Source organism: Erinaceus europaeus, chromosome 12 (genome assembly GCF_950295315.1).
Source record: "Erinaceus europaeus chromosome 12, mEriEur2.1, whole genome shotgun sequence".
Lineage (NCBI taxonomy): Eukaryota > Metazoa > Chordata > Mammalia > Eulipotyphla > Erinaceidae > Erinaceus > Erinaceus europaeus.
The window spans coordinates 67,917,447-67,934,761 of NC_080173.1; the positions used below are offsets into that span (position 1 = coordinate 67,917,447).

The window sequence follows — 17,315 nt, forward strand, 5'->3', positions numbered from 1 at the left end:
AGGTGACCCTCCTGCAGGTGGGGAGCTAGGGCTGACCTGGGCTCCCTGTGCTGATCCTTGAGCTTTGCACCATGTGCACTTAACCGCCTGGTCCCTTTTAATTTTTACCAGAGCTCTGCACAACTCTGGCTTATGGTGGGTGGTACAGGAGATTCAACCTGGATGTAATATTCTCAGGCATGAACTTTTTTTGCATATGCATAATCATACCTCCTCCACTTCTTCACTTCTACTCTAAATTTACATCCTCTTGTTCTCAGTGACTTTGCTTCTCAGGTATCTCTACTTTTGCTAAATTGACATGTTTTCCTAGCTTTCGGCTTAAGAACGGAAAATAACTGTCCAGTCTACGTTTCAGCTACAGTCCTACTACTTGGGAAACCAAATGTGGCACTAGTGTGATTGGGGTTGTTGATCTTGAATAAATAAATAGTGCCTGTTTGGTAGCTCCAGTTAATTTTACATGTCATGGACAGCAGGCCTGGGGGTAAAATTTTTTAGCCAAAATTCTTCTTTATTTTGGATGGTTGCCACTATTTTATGCTTCTGTGATTTCCTGAAAAAGATAATGGTAGTTGCTACATGAAGGAAAACAAAGCAATATAAGTATCATTGCCTGAACTTTGTTCTGAGTCTGTGAGAAGGGCATAGGGAACTGTATTACCTTAATAGTGGGCAAAGAGCTTGAGAAATAAATACTTCACTATATAGAGTAAATTATGTAAAGATTCAAAGAGAGTTCCATTTCAAGCATCCAAGGGAGTGAATTTCTAGAGTTGTAGTGAAACTTGCAGAACAGGCAGGAGACAGTTAATCAGAATCATGAAAAATCAAGAAGGCTATCATTGTATGGAATATAGATACACAGTTCTCTTGGAAAGCACTTCTTAAAACAAAACAACATATATGACCAGTGCTACATTGAAACGTGTTTGTGTGTGTGTGTGTGTGTCTCTCTCTCTCTCTCTCAGAGTCTAGAAAGTTTCAAAAAAGTGTATAGTACTTAACACCAATTTTTAAAGTCTTCATCTTAGTGGTGTCTATATTATAGTAAATGTAAAGTTTCATTTACTGCCATTAATCTGTGACTTCCCAGTTATTCACTTACATGTGAAGGTTGATAACTAAAAAATCACATTAAGTAAATCAAAAGGTTGTTAGGAAATTTTATGGAATATGAATATTTTAAGTGAAAATATTTTTACAGTTTTTCCAGACCTTTTGACTTACAAGCATTCCAAGTAAATTTGCTCATAAGATGCTTAGTATATTAACCAATTACTGTCTTGATAAATGTTAAAGTTGTTAAGTTGCATTGGTTAAATTTAGTAGAGTTTTTAAAGATAGAGCACATTTAATACTTTAATATGGTTAAAGTGAATGTAAAATTATATATGTAAATATAATTTGCAAATTTACCTTAATGTTTTAATATAGTAAAGAGCTTTTGATTTTAATTTAGACTATAAAATTACTTTTAGAATATCTCAGTGTCACTAAGCTTTGTACTATACTGCAGTGAAGGGAGCAGTAGCAGTGTCAGTTCAGAGAAGTTAAGTACAGATAAGAGAAGTAGTGAAGACCACAGGAAGGACAGCAAGTGTAGGATCATATTCCATTATGGACCTTTCCAGGGAACAGCCAGGTAAAATCAAGCAATCCTTTACTTCGCTTTTTAAAAATGTTCTATTGTTCTATATTCCTCCTTTTCACTAATACTTGTTTCTTTTGCAGAGGTTGTTGGATGGACGTATGGGAATTAATGTCTCAAGAGTGCAGGGATGAAGTAGTTTTAATTGATTCTAGTTGTCTTTTAGAAACACTAGAAACCTATCTGCGAAAACACAGGTATGTCTCCCAAGTCATCACAAAATAGATGGAAGGTGTCTTAGTTGTTAGTCACTGATACTGGCTTGTCACTAATTTCCAAATAATAGTATTTCAGCCTTCTATTATACCTGGCACTGGGGGCTGGGCAGTGTCACACCTGGTTGAGCACGTACATTACCAGGATCTGGGTTCAGGCTTCTGCTTACCAGGTAGATTTAGTGCCTATGTTTGTTATTGTTTTAAGATTAGTGTAAAAGAAAAAGAACCGGGAGCCTGGCAGTAGCGCGGCGGGTTAAGTGCAGGTGGCGCGAAGTGCAAGGACTGGAGTGAGGATCCCGGTTCGAGCCCCCAGCTCCCCACCTGCCGGGGAGTCACTTCAGAGGCGGTGAAGCAGGTCTGCAGGTGTCTATCTTTCTCTCTCCCTAGCTGTCTTCCCCTCCTCTCTCCATTTCTCTCTGTCCTATCCAACAACAACAACAATAATAACTACAACAACAATAAAAAAAAAAGAAGGGCAACAAAAGGGAAAATAAATAAAATTACCAAAAAAAATTTAAAAATAAAACATTAAAAAAAAAAAAGAACCAGAACTTCACTCTAGCATATGTCATGGCAGAGACTTAATGGGAAGGGGGAGGGAACCCAAACAAATTGAAATTAGGTGGCACACCTGCTTAAGTGCACATACTACAGTGCACAGGGTCCTAGGTTCAAGCCCCTGGTGCCTTCAAGGGAGAAACTTCACAAGTGGTGAGGAAGGACTGCAGATGTCTCTATCTCTTCTCTCTATCTTCCCCTTCCCTCTAATTTTCTCTCTCTCTCTCTCTCTAATAAAATAAATAAAAAAATTTTTTTTTTAAAGTTGAAATTAACTGAAGTTTCCATCTTGAATTCAACTATGTGAATGTGGTGTTAAGAGAAATGGAAGATAACACTGCTATCCTTTGTTTTGTACAGTGAATTAATTGAGTGTGTTGCTTATTGAACATCTGTATTTATTCATTTTTATTGCCACCAAGGCTTTTGCTGGGGCTCAATGCTAACACTGAATCCACCCCCAGCACTCTTTCTCCCCCCCCCCCATTTTATTTGATGGACAGAGAAAATGAGAGGGGAGGGACAGATAGAGAGAGACCTGCAGACCCTGTTTTACCATTTGTCTAGTATCCCCTGTGTAGGTAAGGAGTGGGGGCTTGAACCTCGGTCCTTGTGCTTGGTCTGTGTGCTATGTGGACTCAGCTGGGTGCACCCCCACCCTGCCCTTGGATATCTGTTATGTCTAGCTCTCAGGCAAGGGTGGGGAAGGGAGGGTGAGTCAGAGAAAGAGACCAGGACACTGTTTAGCTCTGGCTTATGAAGATACTGGGGTTGAACCTGGGAACTCAGAACCTTAGGAATGAAAGTGTTTTTTGCGTAATCACTATGCTGTCTTCCCAGTCTCCAAACCTTTTGTGTTTGTTTTGTTTTTCACCTGGCAGCAAAAAAGAAAAAATCACTTGTAGACAGAGGAGCTATATTCAAATAATTGGCAAATTTATATCTACTTTAAAAATACACAAGTTTTTAGTCTATATATGGAGGAATTTAAATAAATATATTCTTTGGGGGCCAGGTGGTGGTGCAGCTGGTTGAGTGCAAATGTTACAACATGCAAGGACCAGGTTCAAGCCCCAATCCCCGCCTACAGGGGGAAAGTTTTACAAGTGAAGCAATGTTGCAGTTATTTCTCTGTCCCTTCCTCTCTACCTCCCTCTTCTCTCTTGATTTCTGGCTGTCTCTAGAATAAATAAAGATAATTTTTAAAAAAGACATTCTTTGGGTCTGGGTGGTGGTATACCTGGTTTAGTACACACATTACACTGTGCAAGGACTCAGGCTCAAGCCTCTGCTCTCCACCTGCAGGCGGGGGTGGGGGAGTTTCAGGAATAGTACTGCAGGTGTATTTCTCCGTCTCCCTCTCTTACCTCCCCCATTCCTTTTGATTTTTATATGTCCAAAATAAAAAATTTAATAAATATATTCTGCAGTCGGGTGGGGGTAGATAGCATATATGTGTGTGTGTGTGTGTGTGTGTGTGTGTATTCATTCATTCATTCATTCATTCATTCATTCATTCATTCATTCATTCATTCATTCTGCAGTCCAGGAAGTGGCACAATGGATAAAGTATTGAATTCTGAAGCATGAGGTTCTGAGTTTGCTCCACGGCAGCACATAAACCTCAGTGATATCTGGTTCTCTTTTTCTCTACTCCTATCCCTCTAAATAAGTAAATGAAATCTTAAAAAAAAAAAATTATAGTGGCTGGATGGTAGTGCACCTGGTTGAGTGCACATGCTACAGTGCACGAGGACCTGAGTTTGAGCCCCTGTTCCCCACCTGCAGTGGGAAAGCTTTACAAGTATTGATCCATCTGTAACATCATCCCCATCCCTCTTACTTTCTGTCTATCTCTATCCAATAAATAAGACAAAAAAAAAAAAATTCTAGATTAGTGAGGAATGTCTTCCACTATACTGTTACATACTGCATGAAATAATTACAAACCATCTCCTAATTTTGAGATTTTTTTTTAATAGGTTTTGCACTGATTGCAAAAACAAAGTTCTCCGAGCATACAATATTCTTATTGGTGAACTTGATTGCAGCAAAGAGAAGGGCTACTGTGCTGCACTTTATGAAGGCTTACGGTGCTGTCCCCATGAACGACACATACATGTTTGCTGTGAAACAGACTTCATTGCACATCTTTTGGGTCGTGCTGAGCCAGAGTTCGCAGGAGGGTATGAGTATGTAATTTGCTAGAATGGGCTATCTAGCGCTTTGCTTCATTTTACTACTAAATGTTTATTTCCATCTCCTGCCTCAATACATATATGTGTATATATGTATAAAGTGTACCTGTAAAAATTTTGCACTTCTTGACTGAGTAAAAATAGGGAGAAAGTATTATGTGGTGTTTGATTCAGTTCTCTTGCTTCCTGTTGCTTAAAGTAGGCAGACCCTTTGGCTTCATTAATATTGTTTATCATTTTCACTTGAAAATGATTAGAAGGTATTTTCCCTTATCATTTATGCATTTCCATGTTTAAATTTTGTTCCTAAAGATAGTTTTTGCATAGCAAGCAAGATCTTTGCAGCAGGAGGCTAAGGAATGCTTAGTGAATGTAATTCATGAACTGTGTATTATTATTTAGGAACATAAAAGTGTATCTGGCTTTGTTACTGAAATAAAATGATAAGAAGTGTTTAGAACAAATTGAACCATTTTCCTTTGTGTTTTATGTAGCTACTCGACTTGAGTGCTTATTTTCTAGTAGGTTCTATGAACATGTCTACTAGAGACTAGCTTCAAGGGATTTTTTTCCATTAGTGAGTCATTTTGGTATCACCTTTCTCTTTTCCCCTCCAAAAAAAAAAAAAAAGGAAGGAAGGGAAAAAAAAAAAAGACTAATATTTGTTATAATTGGAAGGTGAAAAGAACTGTCATGCCTACTGTGAACTAAGTGAACACTTTAACCTATTGCTACCAAAGCAAGCATGGGATGCTTAAGAGTGATGTGTGCTAGAAAATAATCTTGATAGGGGAGTTGGGTGGTAGCACAGCAGGTTAAGCACACATATCAGTCTCAAAAAACAAGGGCAACAAAAGGGAAAATAAATATACATAAAAAAACATCTTGTTAGGACCAGTTCCTGAATTACTTTAGTTTTAGCAAAATAAAGACTGAGTTTTACCTGCATGTATATTTCTCTTGATTATATGCATGTGTGTATACATACATACATTGAGTTTGAGTGTATAACTATCTTAATATTGTATTTAAGTATGCATATCATAGTTTAAATCTGGACTTGTAAGTGTATTATCCATCTTTTACTGTTTGAATTAAAGGTATTGGGAATTATGTGTGATTTTATTCTCTACAGGCGAAGAGAAAGACATGCTAAAACAATAGATATAGCTCAAGAGGAAGTTCTGACCTGCTTGGGGATTCATCTTTATGAAAGATTGCATCGAATCTGGCAAAAACTACGAGCAGAGGAACAGACATGGCAGATGCTCTTCTATCTTGGTGTTGATGCTTTACGCAAAAGTTTTGAGGTAAAAGTAGTTGGCTGCTTCAATATCCCATGTTTGCTTGGTCATGCTACTGGAATTAACCCCCCCCCCCCATTTGATAGTACAGAGAGAATTTGAAAGGGGAGTAGGGAGATATCAAGAGAGAAAGATAGATACTTGCTAATCAGCTTCACCACTTGTGAAGCGTCTCCTCTGCAGGTGAGGTGAGGGGGCTTTCATTCTCATAAACTCTTACAGAAGTCAATTCAGCAAGAACTAGTAAAAACCTCATACTTCCCAGCATAGTACTTAACTTCATAGATAGGCTTCTGCTAAGAATTTATTGCTTTTATAACATTTTGAAAAGAGAGTGATACAGTTAAAGGGCCATGACCAATACTAACTTACAAATAAATTTTTTAAAATAATTTTTAAAAAATACTTATTTTCCTTTTTGTTGCCCTTTTTTTGTTGTTGTTGATGTCATTGTTAGATTGGACAGAGAAATGGAGAGAGGAGGGGAAGACGGGGAGAAAAAGATACACCTGCAGACCTGCTTCACCATCTGTGAAGCAACCCCCCTATCGGTGGGGAGCCGGGGGCTCAAACTGGGATCCTTACACCAGTCCTTGCATTTTGTGCCATGTGTGCTTAACCCTCTGCGCTACCGCCCGACTCCCCAAATGAATGTTTTCTACATGTATAGACATGGTATCTTCAGAAACAGTTCTGATAGTTTTGGTAGTTTCGTTGTGTGGAGAACTGAATGTTTGCTTTGATGTATTAACATTTATGTAATTTGAAACTAGAATATTTTGGTTTGGAATAGGAATATACGTATATGTCTTTCCCTTAGTGATGAGTTATATATTAACCTACTCAATAGACCTAGGGCTGTCATAATACATGACAGATTTTTAGGGGGTTGGGTGGTAGTGCAGCGGGTTAAGCACACATAGCACAAAGAGCAAAGATCTGCATGAGGATCGTGGTTTAAGCCCCCAATTCCCACCTGCAGAGAGGTCGCTTCACCAGCGGTGAAACAGGTCTACAGGTGTCTTTATCTTTCTCTTTCCCTCTGTTTTACCCATCTCTCCCAGTTTCTCTCTGACCTATCCAATTAAAAAAATGGCCTCCAGGAGCAGTGGATTCATAGTGCTTTTACTGAGCCCCAAGGATAACCTTGGAGGCAAATAAAAGAGATTTTTTATTTTTTTATTTTGTGGGGAGGGAATGCCTGGAAAAATTGGAATACAAATATAAATTTCTCTCTGTGTGCTATCTAATAATATGCACTTCTCAACTTTGTTTTGGTAATAGATGACTGTGGAAAAAGTACAGGGTATTAGCCGATTGGAACAACTTTGTGAAGAATTTTCAGAGGAGGAACGAGTAAGAGAACTCAAGCAAGAAAAGAAACGCCAAAAGCGAAAGAATAGGCGAAAAAATAAATGTGTATGTGATATTTCTACTCCTTTACAAACAGCAGATGAAAAAGAAGTAAACCAAGAGAAGGTACTAATCGTTAATACTAACTTATTAATATGTAGTATTGCTTTGGACAGAAGTATTACTTTTTGCTAATTTTCAGTGTTTCATATTTTTTTTAAAAAAATACTTATTTACTTATATATTCCCTTTTGTTGCCCTTGTTTTGTTGTTGTAGATATTGTTGTTGTTGTTGTTACTGTCGTTGTTGGACAGGACAGAGAGAAATGGAGAGAGGAGGGGAAGACAGGGGGGAGAGAAAGATAGGCACCTGCAGACCTGCTTCACCGCCTGTGAAGCGACTCCCCTGCAGGTGGGGAGCCGGGGGCTCAAACTGGGATCCTTACTCGGGTCCTTGTGCTTTGCGCCACTTGTGCTTAACCCGCTGCGCTACCGCCCGACTCCCTGTTTCATAATTTTTTAGGATGTGTGCTCCTTTTTTTTTCTGCTGTATTTTGTATGTCAGCTTTTTAGATAGTTTTTTAATTTTAATTTTTTTATATTTATTTTCCCTTTTGTTGCCTTTGTTGTTTATTGCTGTTGTAGTTATTGTTATTGATGTCATCGTTGGATAGGACAGAGAGAAATGGAGAGAGGAGGGGGAGAAATAGACAGACACCTGCAGACCTGCTTCACCGTCTGCGAAGCGACTCCCCTGCAGTTAGACAGCTGGGATCTTTATGCCGGTTCTTGCACTTTGCGCCACCTGCGTTTAACCTGCTGCGCTGCCACCTGACTCCCTTAGATATTTAAAAGATTATCTTGAATAACAATCATTTTATCTGACTATAGTATATTAGATCAGAGTTCAAATGTAAATACATCACCTAGCTCTCAACAGTTTAGTCTTTACTAACCCTTCACATTCTTTTTTTAAAAATACTTATTTTGGGACCAGGTGGTGGTGCACCTGGTTGAGTGCATGTATTACAATGCAAAAGGATCTGGGTTCAAGCCCCTGGTCCCCATCTGTAGGGGCAAAGCTTTGTGAATAGTGAAGCAGTGCTGCAGATGTCTCTCTGTCTCTCTCCCTCTCTAGCACCCCCTTCCCTCTTAATTTCTGGCTGTTTCTATCCAATACACAAAGATAATAAGTTATTTTTTAAAATAATTTTTATATAATTTGTTTATTAGAGAAATCAAGAGGGAAGAGGGAGATAGGAAAAGAGACAAAGAAACACCTGTAGCACTGTTTTATTGCTTGTGAAATTTCCCCTCTGCTGGTGGAGGGGGCGGAGCTTGAAACCTTGGTCTTCTACTAGGTGGGCCCACCTAGTAGAGCTTATACTTTATTGTGTGAGACACTCTTGATTGGAGCCCCTTGTACCACATGGTGTCTCTCCCTCTATCTTGAGGGAGAATAAAACTGGCCCTGGAGCAGTTGTAACATGCCTTTGTATGTCCTAACTCTACAAAGAAAGAAAGAAAGTTGGATGGTTTTACTTTTCTTTTTTCCACCAGAGCACTGCTGAAACTCTTGTTTCTAGGGTAATGAAGGGGGTACTGGGGTTTGAACCTGGAACCTTTGGTACGTCAGGCATGAAGGTCTTTCTGCATTACCACTATGCTCTCTCCTCAGTCTTATTTCTTTTCTGCATTAAGAACTACTTTATTTGGGGAGTCGGGCTGTAGCACAGCGGGTTAAGCGCAGGTGGCGCAAAGCACAAGGACCACATAAGGATCCCAGTTCAAGCCCCGGCTCCCCACCTGCAGGGGAGTCGCTTCACAGGCGGTGAAGCAGGTCTGCAGGTGTCTTTCTCTCCTCCTCTCTGTCTTCCCCTCCTCTCTCCATTTCTCTCTGTCCTATCCAACAATGACAACAACAATAATAACTACAACAATAAAACAACAAGGGCAACAAAGGGAATAAATAAATAAAATAAATAAAAAAAAATTAAAAAAAAAAAAAACTACTTTATTTGAAAGAAGTGGCAGAGATCGAACTCAATTTTTTCAGTTGTTAATGTCATAACTTCTATGTAATTAGTTGTTAAAGAAATTTAAATGCAGCCCTTATAGAGGTAGGGTTTTTCACTATTTCTTAATATTTATCTTGAAAGGAAACAGACTTCATAGAAAACAGCTGCAAAGCGTGTGGCAGCACTGAAGATGGTAATAGTTGTGTAGAAGTAATTGTTACCAATGAAAATACATCATGTACCTGTCCTAGCAGTGGCAATCTTTTGGGATCCCCCAAGATAAAGAAAGGTAAGTGTTTAGTGGTTTTTTTTTTTTTTTACTTTTATATGAAATTAACTCATCTTTCTAAAATGAAGGAGGTTTTTAGGGAGTCTATAATGCAGAATTTAAGATCTGCAATATTGCCCCAGGAACATAATATAATTTAGTCTGATACTGTTTCATTATTCTTTAAACAGTATTTGTAATTTGACAAAAAAAAAAAATCTGTAAGTTCCTATTTCATTTTCACTACTTTAAATTTTTTATTATTTTTTAAATTATTATTTTTTTACATTTTGCTTAATTTTTTTAATGTGGAAATGCAGGCTCAATCTCCCACACCCCCATAAGCCAGAACTGAGCAGCGCTCCGGAAAAAAAGGAGAAGATGGGAAGGAAGAAAGGCAGAGAGAGGAAGACCGTAGCAGTCCCCAGTTCTGGATTATGGTGGGCCTGGGGACTGATGCTGGAATGAGGTTCCAGAGCATATGACATGAAAGCCCTTTGCATAACCGTTATGTTCTGTCCTCAGACACTTTATTTTTTTTTTATCTTATTTTTATGAAGTGTCAGGGATTAAAACTTTCCATTATTAACAAGTCACCAGTTTTAAAATTTTTTTCTGTGATCACCAGTTGGTTCATTCTTTCAGTGTATTTATTTATAACTCTCACCTGATTTATTCTCAGGCTTATCTCCACACTGTAATGGCAGTGATTGTGGATATTCATCTAGCATGGAAGGAAGTGAAACAGGTTCTCGGGAGGGCTCGGATGTTGCTTGCACTGAAGGCATTTGTAATCATGATGAACATGGTAGGTTCATATTAAGCTTTCTAGTTATTTCTACTATATGGCTGATTTAAAGCATGTAAGTAAGAGATTACTGACATTGCAGGTGATGACTCCTGTGTTCATCATTGTGAAGACAAAGAGGATGATGGTGATAGTTGTGTTGAATGTTGGGCAAATTCTGAAGAGAACAACACCAAAGGGAAAAATAAAAAGAAGAAAAAGAAAAGTAAGATGCTGAAATGCGATGAACATGTAAGTATTATATAGTTTGCAGTCCCCCCCCCCATAGTTATTTATTAAGAGAGGGAGAGAGAGTGTCATTCTGGTACATGCAACACCAAGAATCAAACTCTGAACCTCAGGTTTGAGACTCCAGCACTTTAATCTACTGCACCACCTCACCAGCCAGGAATTTGCAGGTGTTTGTTGTTTAAGTGTTTTATTTTAATGAGAGATCCCAGAGAACTGACTGCAGTTCTAAAATCTTTGGTGTTGAAGGAAGAAGAGCATTTTTCCATTAGAGTGACAGTGTACAGCTTTACCTGCTAGTATTTGTGTTTTACAAGAAGTAATTGGTCAGGAAAATCGCTCAGCTGGTAGAGCACAGCATAGCATGTATGAGAGTAGTAGTGATCTGGGTTCTTTATTATACAAAATTTTTTCTAGGCCGGGGTTGGGAGTGATCACACAATGGATAAAGTATTGGACTTTCAAGTTGCTGTCCCAAGTTCACTCTCGGGCATTGCAAGGCAGAATGATATTCTAGTTATTGCTCTCCTCCTCCCTCCCCACTGATAAATGAATAAATCAGTCTTTTTTTTTTTTTAATGTCTCGTTTAAATGATAAAAGAGTTGTCTTTTTAGAAAAGAATGGGTACTGTATGTGGTTTTGTCAATGCTCATTCTGTCGTATGAGTGGTGTGTATATCTTGATGTGGTCCTTTGTTCCAGTAGTCCGTGTGCATCATAGATCAATACATTCTTGGCATAATACCCGCTGTGTCCCCCCCCCCCCCCCCCGGTACTGCTCAGTTCTTCCTTATGATGGTGCTGAGAATTGAACCTGGGACTTTTGTTACCTGAGTCATGAAAGCCTTTGCATAACCACTATACCATCTCCCTAGCCCATGCATAATACTTTTAAAATTTATTAGCTGTGTTACTGTAAGAAGTTTTCTTGATTTTAGTTTTCCCATTCTTTATAAATGGAGATAATAGTCCCTTTCAGATTAAGTTCTGTGAAGATGAAATGAAATTATAGTGGTGGGTTAGCATAGTGCCTGGTAGGTGCTAACTGCTTGGTATTCCTTTTGTTTGTTTTTGTTTTTTGATACTCCTTTTAAAAATTTAGGGGTTGGGGAGTGGGGCTGTAGCGCAGCGGGTTAAGCGCAGGTGGCGCAAAGCACAAGGACCGGCATAAGGATCCTGTTTCGAAGCCTGGCTCCCCACCTGCAGGGGAGTCGCTTCACAGGTGGTGAAGCAGGTCTGCAGGTGTCTCTTTCTCTCCCCCTCCTCTCTCCATTTCTCTCTATCCTATCCAACAATGACGACAACAACAATAATAACTACAACAATAAAACAACAAGGGTAACAAAAGGGAATAAATAAATAAAATAAATATTTTTAAAAAAATTTAGGGGTTGATGGGAGTTGGGCGGTAGCACAGTGGGTTAAGTGCATGTGGTGTGAAGCTCAAGGACCGGTATAAGGATCCCGATTCGAGCCCCTGGCTCCCCACCTGCATGGGAGTCGCTTCACAAGTGGTGAAGCAAGTCTGCAGGTGTCTTTCTCTCCCCCTCTTGTCTTCCCCTTCTCTCTCCATTTCTCTCTGTCCTATCTAAAAAGACGACATCAGTAACAATAATAACTACAATAGCAATAGAAAAAAAAAGGCAACAAAAAGGAAAATAAATAAATTTAGGGGGTTGAATGGTGGCATACCTGGTTAAGTAAACATGTTAACATGCACAGAGACCTGGGTTCAAACTCCCCAGTCTCTACTAGCAGGGATAAAGCTGTACAAGTAGTGAAGCCGTGCTGCAGGGGTGTCTCTCCCCCTTTCTGTCTGTCTTGTCTCTCTCCCTCTCTCTCTCCCTCGCTCTCTCCCATTCAAGTACTAACTAGGCCCGACTCTGCTTGGCTTCCGAGATTGGGCATGTTCAGGGTGGTGTGGCCATAGACTCCCTTTTCCTCTCTATAACCCTTCCCTTCCCTCTTAATTTCTCTGTGTCCTATCAAATAAAGTTTTAAAAAATTCTTTAAAAAATTAACACATGTGCCAGGGGGACAGTATAATGTTTGTGCAGTCACTTTTCATACCTGAGACCCCATAGGTCCTTGGTTCAATCCATCTGGGACCACTATAAGCCAGAGCTAAGCAGTGTTGCTGTCTTTCCCTTTGTATCTTTCTCTTTATTTCTCTCTGTTACTTAAACTGAATAAGATATTAAAAAAAAATTTTTTTATATACATACGTGGTGAAGGACCTAGATCAGAGAGTGGGGGTGGAGAGAGTATTTTGCAAACACATATCATGGGGAGATAAGTAATTGTGCACATGTGCGTCATCTGTACCTGCCTCTTAAAATGAAAAAAAATAATAAAGAAAAATGATACATAGATCTGTTTGTTTTCCTTTTAAAAATGCCATTATTCTTTTAAACATATATAATTATTTTTGAATAGAGACAAATAGAGAGACTCTGAGACTTACAGATCTGCTTTTTCACTCATAAAACTTTTTTCCCTTGCAGGTGTGGTCTGGGGGTTTGAAACGGGATCCTTTTACTTTGTAATATGTGTGCTCTACCAAACGCATCGCCACTCAGTCCCTGTATTCTTGCCTTTCTACCTGGAGAAAAAAAATTGTGTGGTGGGGTGGTCATTGAGACTTCACTGCTTCAGGCTGATTTTCTCAAATGGAAGGATAGAGACATAGACACAGACACCACAGCACTGAAATTTCTTTCAGTACTGTGGAGACTGAACTTGAACCTGGGTTGTGTACATTATAAAACAGCTGCACCATCCAGGTGAGCTCTTACCATCCCTTACCTGGGAAATTCTTTCCTTTTGTTTCAGATCCAAAAGCTTGGAAGCTGTATTACAGATCCAGGTAACCGAGAGACCTCAGGAAATACCGTGCACACAGTGTTTCACCGAGACAAGACCAAAGATGCACATCCTGAAAGCTGTTGCAGCTCTGAAAAGGGTGGGCAACCACTGCCTTGGTTTGAGCATAGGAAAAATGTGCCACAGTTTGCAGAACCCACAGAAACATCATTTGGTCCTGATTCTGGAAAAGGTGCCAAGAGCTTAGTTGAACTCCTTGTAAGTACAACATGCCTTATTGTGAATAATTACTTACAGGGCAGATCTGATAGGGGACAGTATTTTGGAGTTTAAGGTGGTCAGGGTATTTATTCTTAAGGGTGGGGGATGGAAGCCTGGTAGATAGTGCAGTGACTAGAACATTGCACTTGGAATCATAAGATTCAAAGTTTGAGTGGTGCTCTGATTCTGTGTGTGTCTCCCTCTTTTTCTCTTCCCTCTAGCCCCCCTTCTATCTCTCATGTAAATAGAGTACATTTTTTTTTTTTTTTAATCAGCCCTGGTGGCATAGTGGATAAAACCCATGTTACCATGCACAAGGATCCAGGTTCCAGCCCCAATCCCCACCTGCAAAGGTGAAGTTCCATGAGCAGTGCTGCAGGTGTCTCCCCCCCCTTCCTTCTCAGATTCCTTCTATATCTATCCAAATAAATATGAAAATAAAACTTTAAAAAATTAGTCTAAAAAAAAATGGACTCAAACATAAGGTCCTACCTGATTTTGATCCCTGACATCACACATGCCAGTGTGATGCTCTCACCCCCCCCATAAATAAATTAAAAAAAAAATTAAGATGCTGTTTAAAGAAATTAAAAGCAGTTTTTATTCTTTGGCTTCATTTCTCCTCATGCAGTTTATGCAAAAGCTGTATAGCACATTTATTTGTCCTCATCTCAAAGACAGAAAAGACTGCTTGAGAGAAAGGGGTGGTGTTAGCATTATTATTATGACTAGAAGTTTGTCTCCTTTAGGGTTATTGTGAAGCAAACTGTCTTTCTGAATGGCAGTTTTATTGTATTGCTACCTTTTGAGACTAGCAAAGACTAGAATCTGAATTAGAGCTCTAAATTATTTTATATAAAGTCTTCTTGATAACCAGTTAAGTTCACTGACTTCCAGGAAAATATAAAACCAGAGGTTGACATTAAAAGTTAGGTTGGAGTTTATTGTTTAGTAGTCTTTTCTCTCCCTCTCTCCCTTTCTCCCTCCCATCCTCCCATCCTCCTTTCCACCCTCCCTAGTTACTTTGTGAGACTGGAGAGCAGGAGCACTGCACAGCTCTGGTTTAAGGTAGTGCCAGAGATTGAACCTGGGACCTTGGGCTTCAGGCATACTATTACTGTGATCTAACAAGTTGACATATTTTCCCCTGCCCCTTAGTATACATTCTGAGACTGAATGTGATGGTGCTTATTCTGTAAGCTTTATGTGACTGAATTGAAATCAAGAAAAAAAAAGTGGACTATTTTCAAATTTGTTCTCCATCACCATATCATTTTGCATTCTTTTTTTAAAAAAAATTTATTATCTTTATTTATTGGATAGACAGTCAGAAATGGAAAAGGAAGGGGGAGATAGGGAGAGACAGACACACCTGCAGCCCTGCTTCACCACTCGCAAAGCCTGCAGGTGGGGACCAGGGGTTTGAACCCTGTAACATGTGCTCTCAACCAGGTGCGCCACCACCTGGCCCCCCGTTTTGTATTATTCTGAAATCACAGTGTTAACTACTACTTCAATTTGCAGGATGAATCTGAATGTACTTCAGATGAGGAAATCTTTATCTCACAAGATGAAATACAGTCATTTATGGCCAATAACCAGTCTTTCTACAGCAATAGAGAACAATATCGACAGCATCTGAAGGAGAAATTTAATAAATACTGCCGCTTAAATGATCACAAGAGGCCCATTTGTAGTGGCTGGTTGACAACGGCTGGAGCAAATTAAATAAATAAAATAGCTCTGTCTTTCAATGAAACACTCAAGATGACTACTGCGCCTTCTCTTTCAAAAAAAAAATTTAGTGACTTATGGCAAAATTTTACCTTAAATCAATGTGATTCTTGTTTTGGGAGACGGTGGAGGTAACCTCATTAGTTCTTTCTTCAGGCTTGTGTCTTTAGTTGCGTGGCTGCGCAGGCCTGCCATATGATTTAAGCCATCTCTTTTCATTAAATGTTTCTCTTCCTGTGAGACTTACTAAGCAACTTAGTGGCAAAAAGTAATGTTGTACTTATACTTCTGTACAGAAATGACAATGAGCTGAATATATGGTTTTACAAAGTAGACATCCACTTGCAAAATGTTTGGATGTAATGTTAAAGCGCAATGTGTAAAATTTAAAATAAAGAATATTTATTAATATGCATAGTAAAATTTGGTGTACATGTTTCTACTTAATGTGTAGCAGTATTTTAATATTTGCCACTTGTGGACTTGGTACTTGGCCAGTATTGGTGTTAGAGAGGATGAAGAACATTTATGAAGACAGAGAAGCAGGTTGTTGAAGACAAAATTTTCCCTTGATCAGAGTTCACAACTGAGAAAAGCAGTTTCTGGACTTACATTTTGAAAGAATAAATTTGCTTCGATACCTTTAAATGCTGGCTATTATCTTATTTTCTCATGAGACTTCTAAAAGTCCTCTGATATATAACACAAGACACCTTAAATTCTGAGGTTCATATTGACCTAGAAGAATAAAAACAAAATTTGGCAGGATTTCAAGCAAGGGTTACCTGCTGAGTAATTCAGCATGTGGAACTGGGATCAGAACTTTGCACTGAGAGCCAGCCACATTGTGGTCAGTGTAAGTGCATCATCCTTAACTGGTTTCTAACAATGTTACCACAGCATTAGAACTTACTGCTTTCACAAACAGTACTGAAAATGGAGAGAGTCCCTGAAGAGTAGCATTTGGCTGAGCCAGCAGTTCAATAAACCTGTGTACTTAAGAGCTTGTGTGTTTGCCTGTTGATAATACATGGCGGGCAGCAGATAGTGGGACAGTCAATAACCACAATGGGATCCCTATGGATTTTATCTGCTTTCTACCACCTAATCATAGCTAATCAGATTTCAAGTGGGCCACAGCTGAAACCCAGATTTAATTTTTGTATTTATATATATACTTTTATTAGTGATTTAATGATTGACAACATTGTGGGATAAGAGTCATACAATTCCCACCAGGAGAGTTCCATATACCCTTCCCCTAATTTTTGTACTTAATAGCATTTCTTTTATTGAAACCACCCCCCCACCACCCCCCAGTTGTCTTTTTGAATCTAAGAGTTGTTTGGATAAAGATTGGGGCAGGGCCGGCTGGGGGAGATAGCATGATTATGCAAATAACTTTCTTGCCTGTAGCTCTGAGCTCCAAGTCCAATCACCAGCACCTCCCTGAGCCAGAACTGAGTAGTGCTCTGGTAAAGACTGCAGCAGAGGTGAAATGAGTCATAATTGCTATCTGACCCTTGTTAGCTTACATTCTGTAATCCATTAAAAAAAAGTGGTGTATAGTACCAAAGTAAAAGCCCGGGGTGGGGTGAGCTTTCAGGTCCTGGTGCATGATGGAGCGGAGGACCTAGGGGCGGTTATAGAGTGTTTTGCAGAAAACAAATTTTGCACATGTACCAACAAATTACTTACTGTTCATTGTAAACCATTAATTCCCTACCCCCCCCCCCATTAACTGGGCTCAGCCCAGTTCCCTCTACACCACCAGCTGTAGTTAGATTTTATCTTGAGCTCTCCAAAAGCATGGTTTTGTTTTAATCTTTGCCCTTGAGGCTAATCAAGAGGGCTTGTTAAATGAACAAACCAGACACCTTCGATGCTTGTAGT

At 39.2% G+C, this 17,315-nt stretch overlaps 1 protein-coding gene across 7 annotated transcripts in view; it reads left to right on the forward strand.

Annotated features, from left to right (window-relative positions):
• The window catches only part of GGNBP2 (gametogenetin binding protein 2), a 40,485-nt gene extending 24,640 nt beyond the window's left edge, over positions 1 to 15,845 (forward strand). For 3 of the 7 annotated variants that reach the window (XM_060203904.1, XM_060203901.1, XM_060203900.1), the window contains 10 exons: positions 1,520 to 1,645; positions 1,735 to 1,848; positions 4,410 to 4,619; positions 5,761 to 5,935; positions 7,214 to 7,408; positions 9,442 to 9,589; positions 10,251 to 10,376; positions 10,459 to 10,607; positions 13,437 to 13,685; positions 15,213 to 15,845. In XM_060203904.1, the coding sequence (XP_060059887.1) occupies positions 1,520 to 1,645; positions 1,735 to 1,848; positions 4,410 to 4,619; positions 5,761 to 5,935; positions 7,214 to 7,408; positions 9,442 to 9,589; positions 10,251 to 10,376; positions 10,459 to 10,607; positions 13,437 to 13,685; positions 15,213 to 15,416 (1,696 nt within the window). In that variant the 3' untranslated portion in view covers positions 15,417 to 15,845. The remainder of the gene's footprint in view (positions 1 to 1,519; positions 1,646 to 1,734; positions 1,849 to 4,409; positions 4,620 to 5,760; positions 5,936 to 7,213; positions 7,409 to 9,441; positions 9,590 to 10,250; positions 10,377 to 10,458; positions 10,608 to 13,436; positions 13,686 to 15,212) is intronic. The other 4 variants (XM_060203903.1, XM_060203902.1, XM_060203905.1 and 1 more) reach the window with 4 other exon arrangements.
• The last annotated feature ends 1,470 nt before the right edge of the window (positions 15,846 to 17,315 follow it).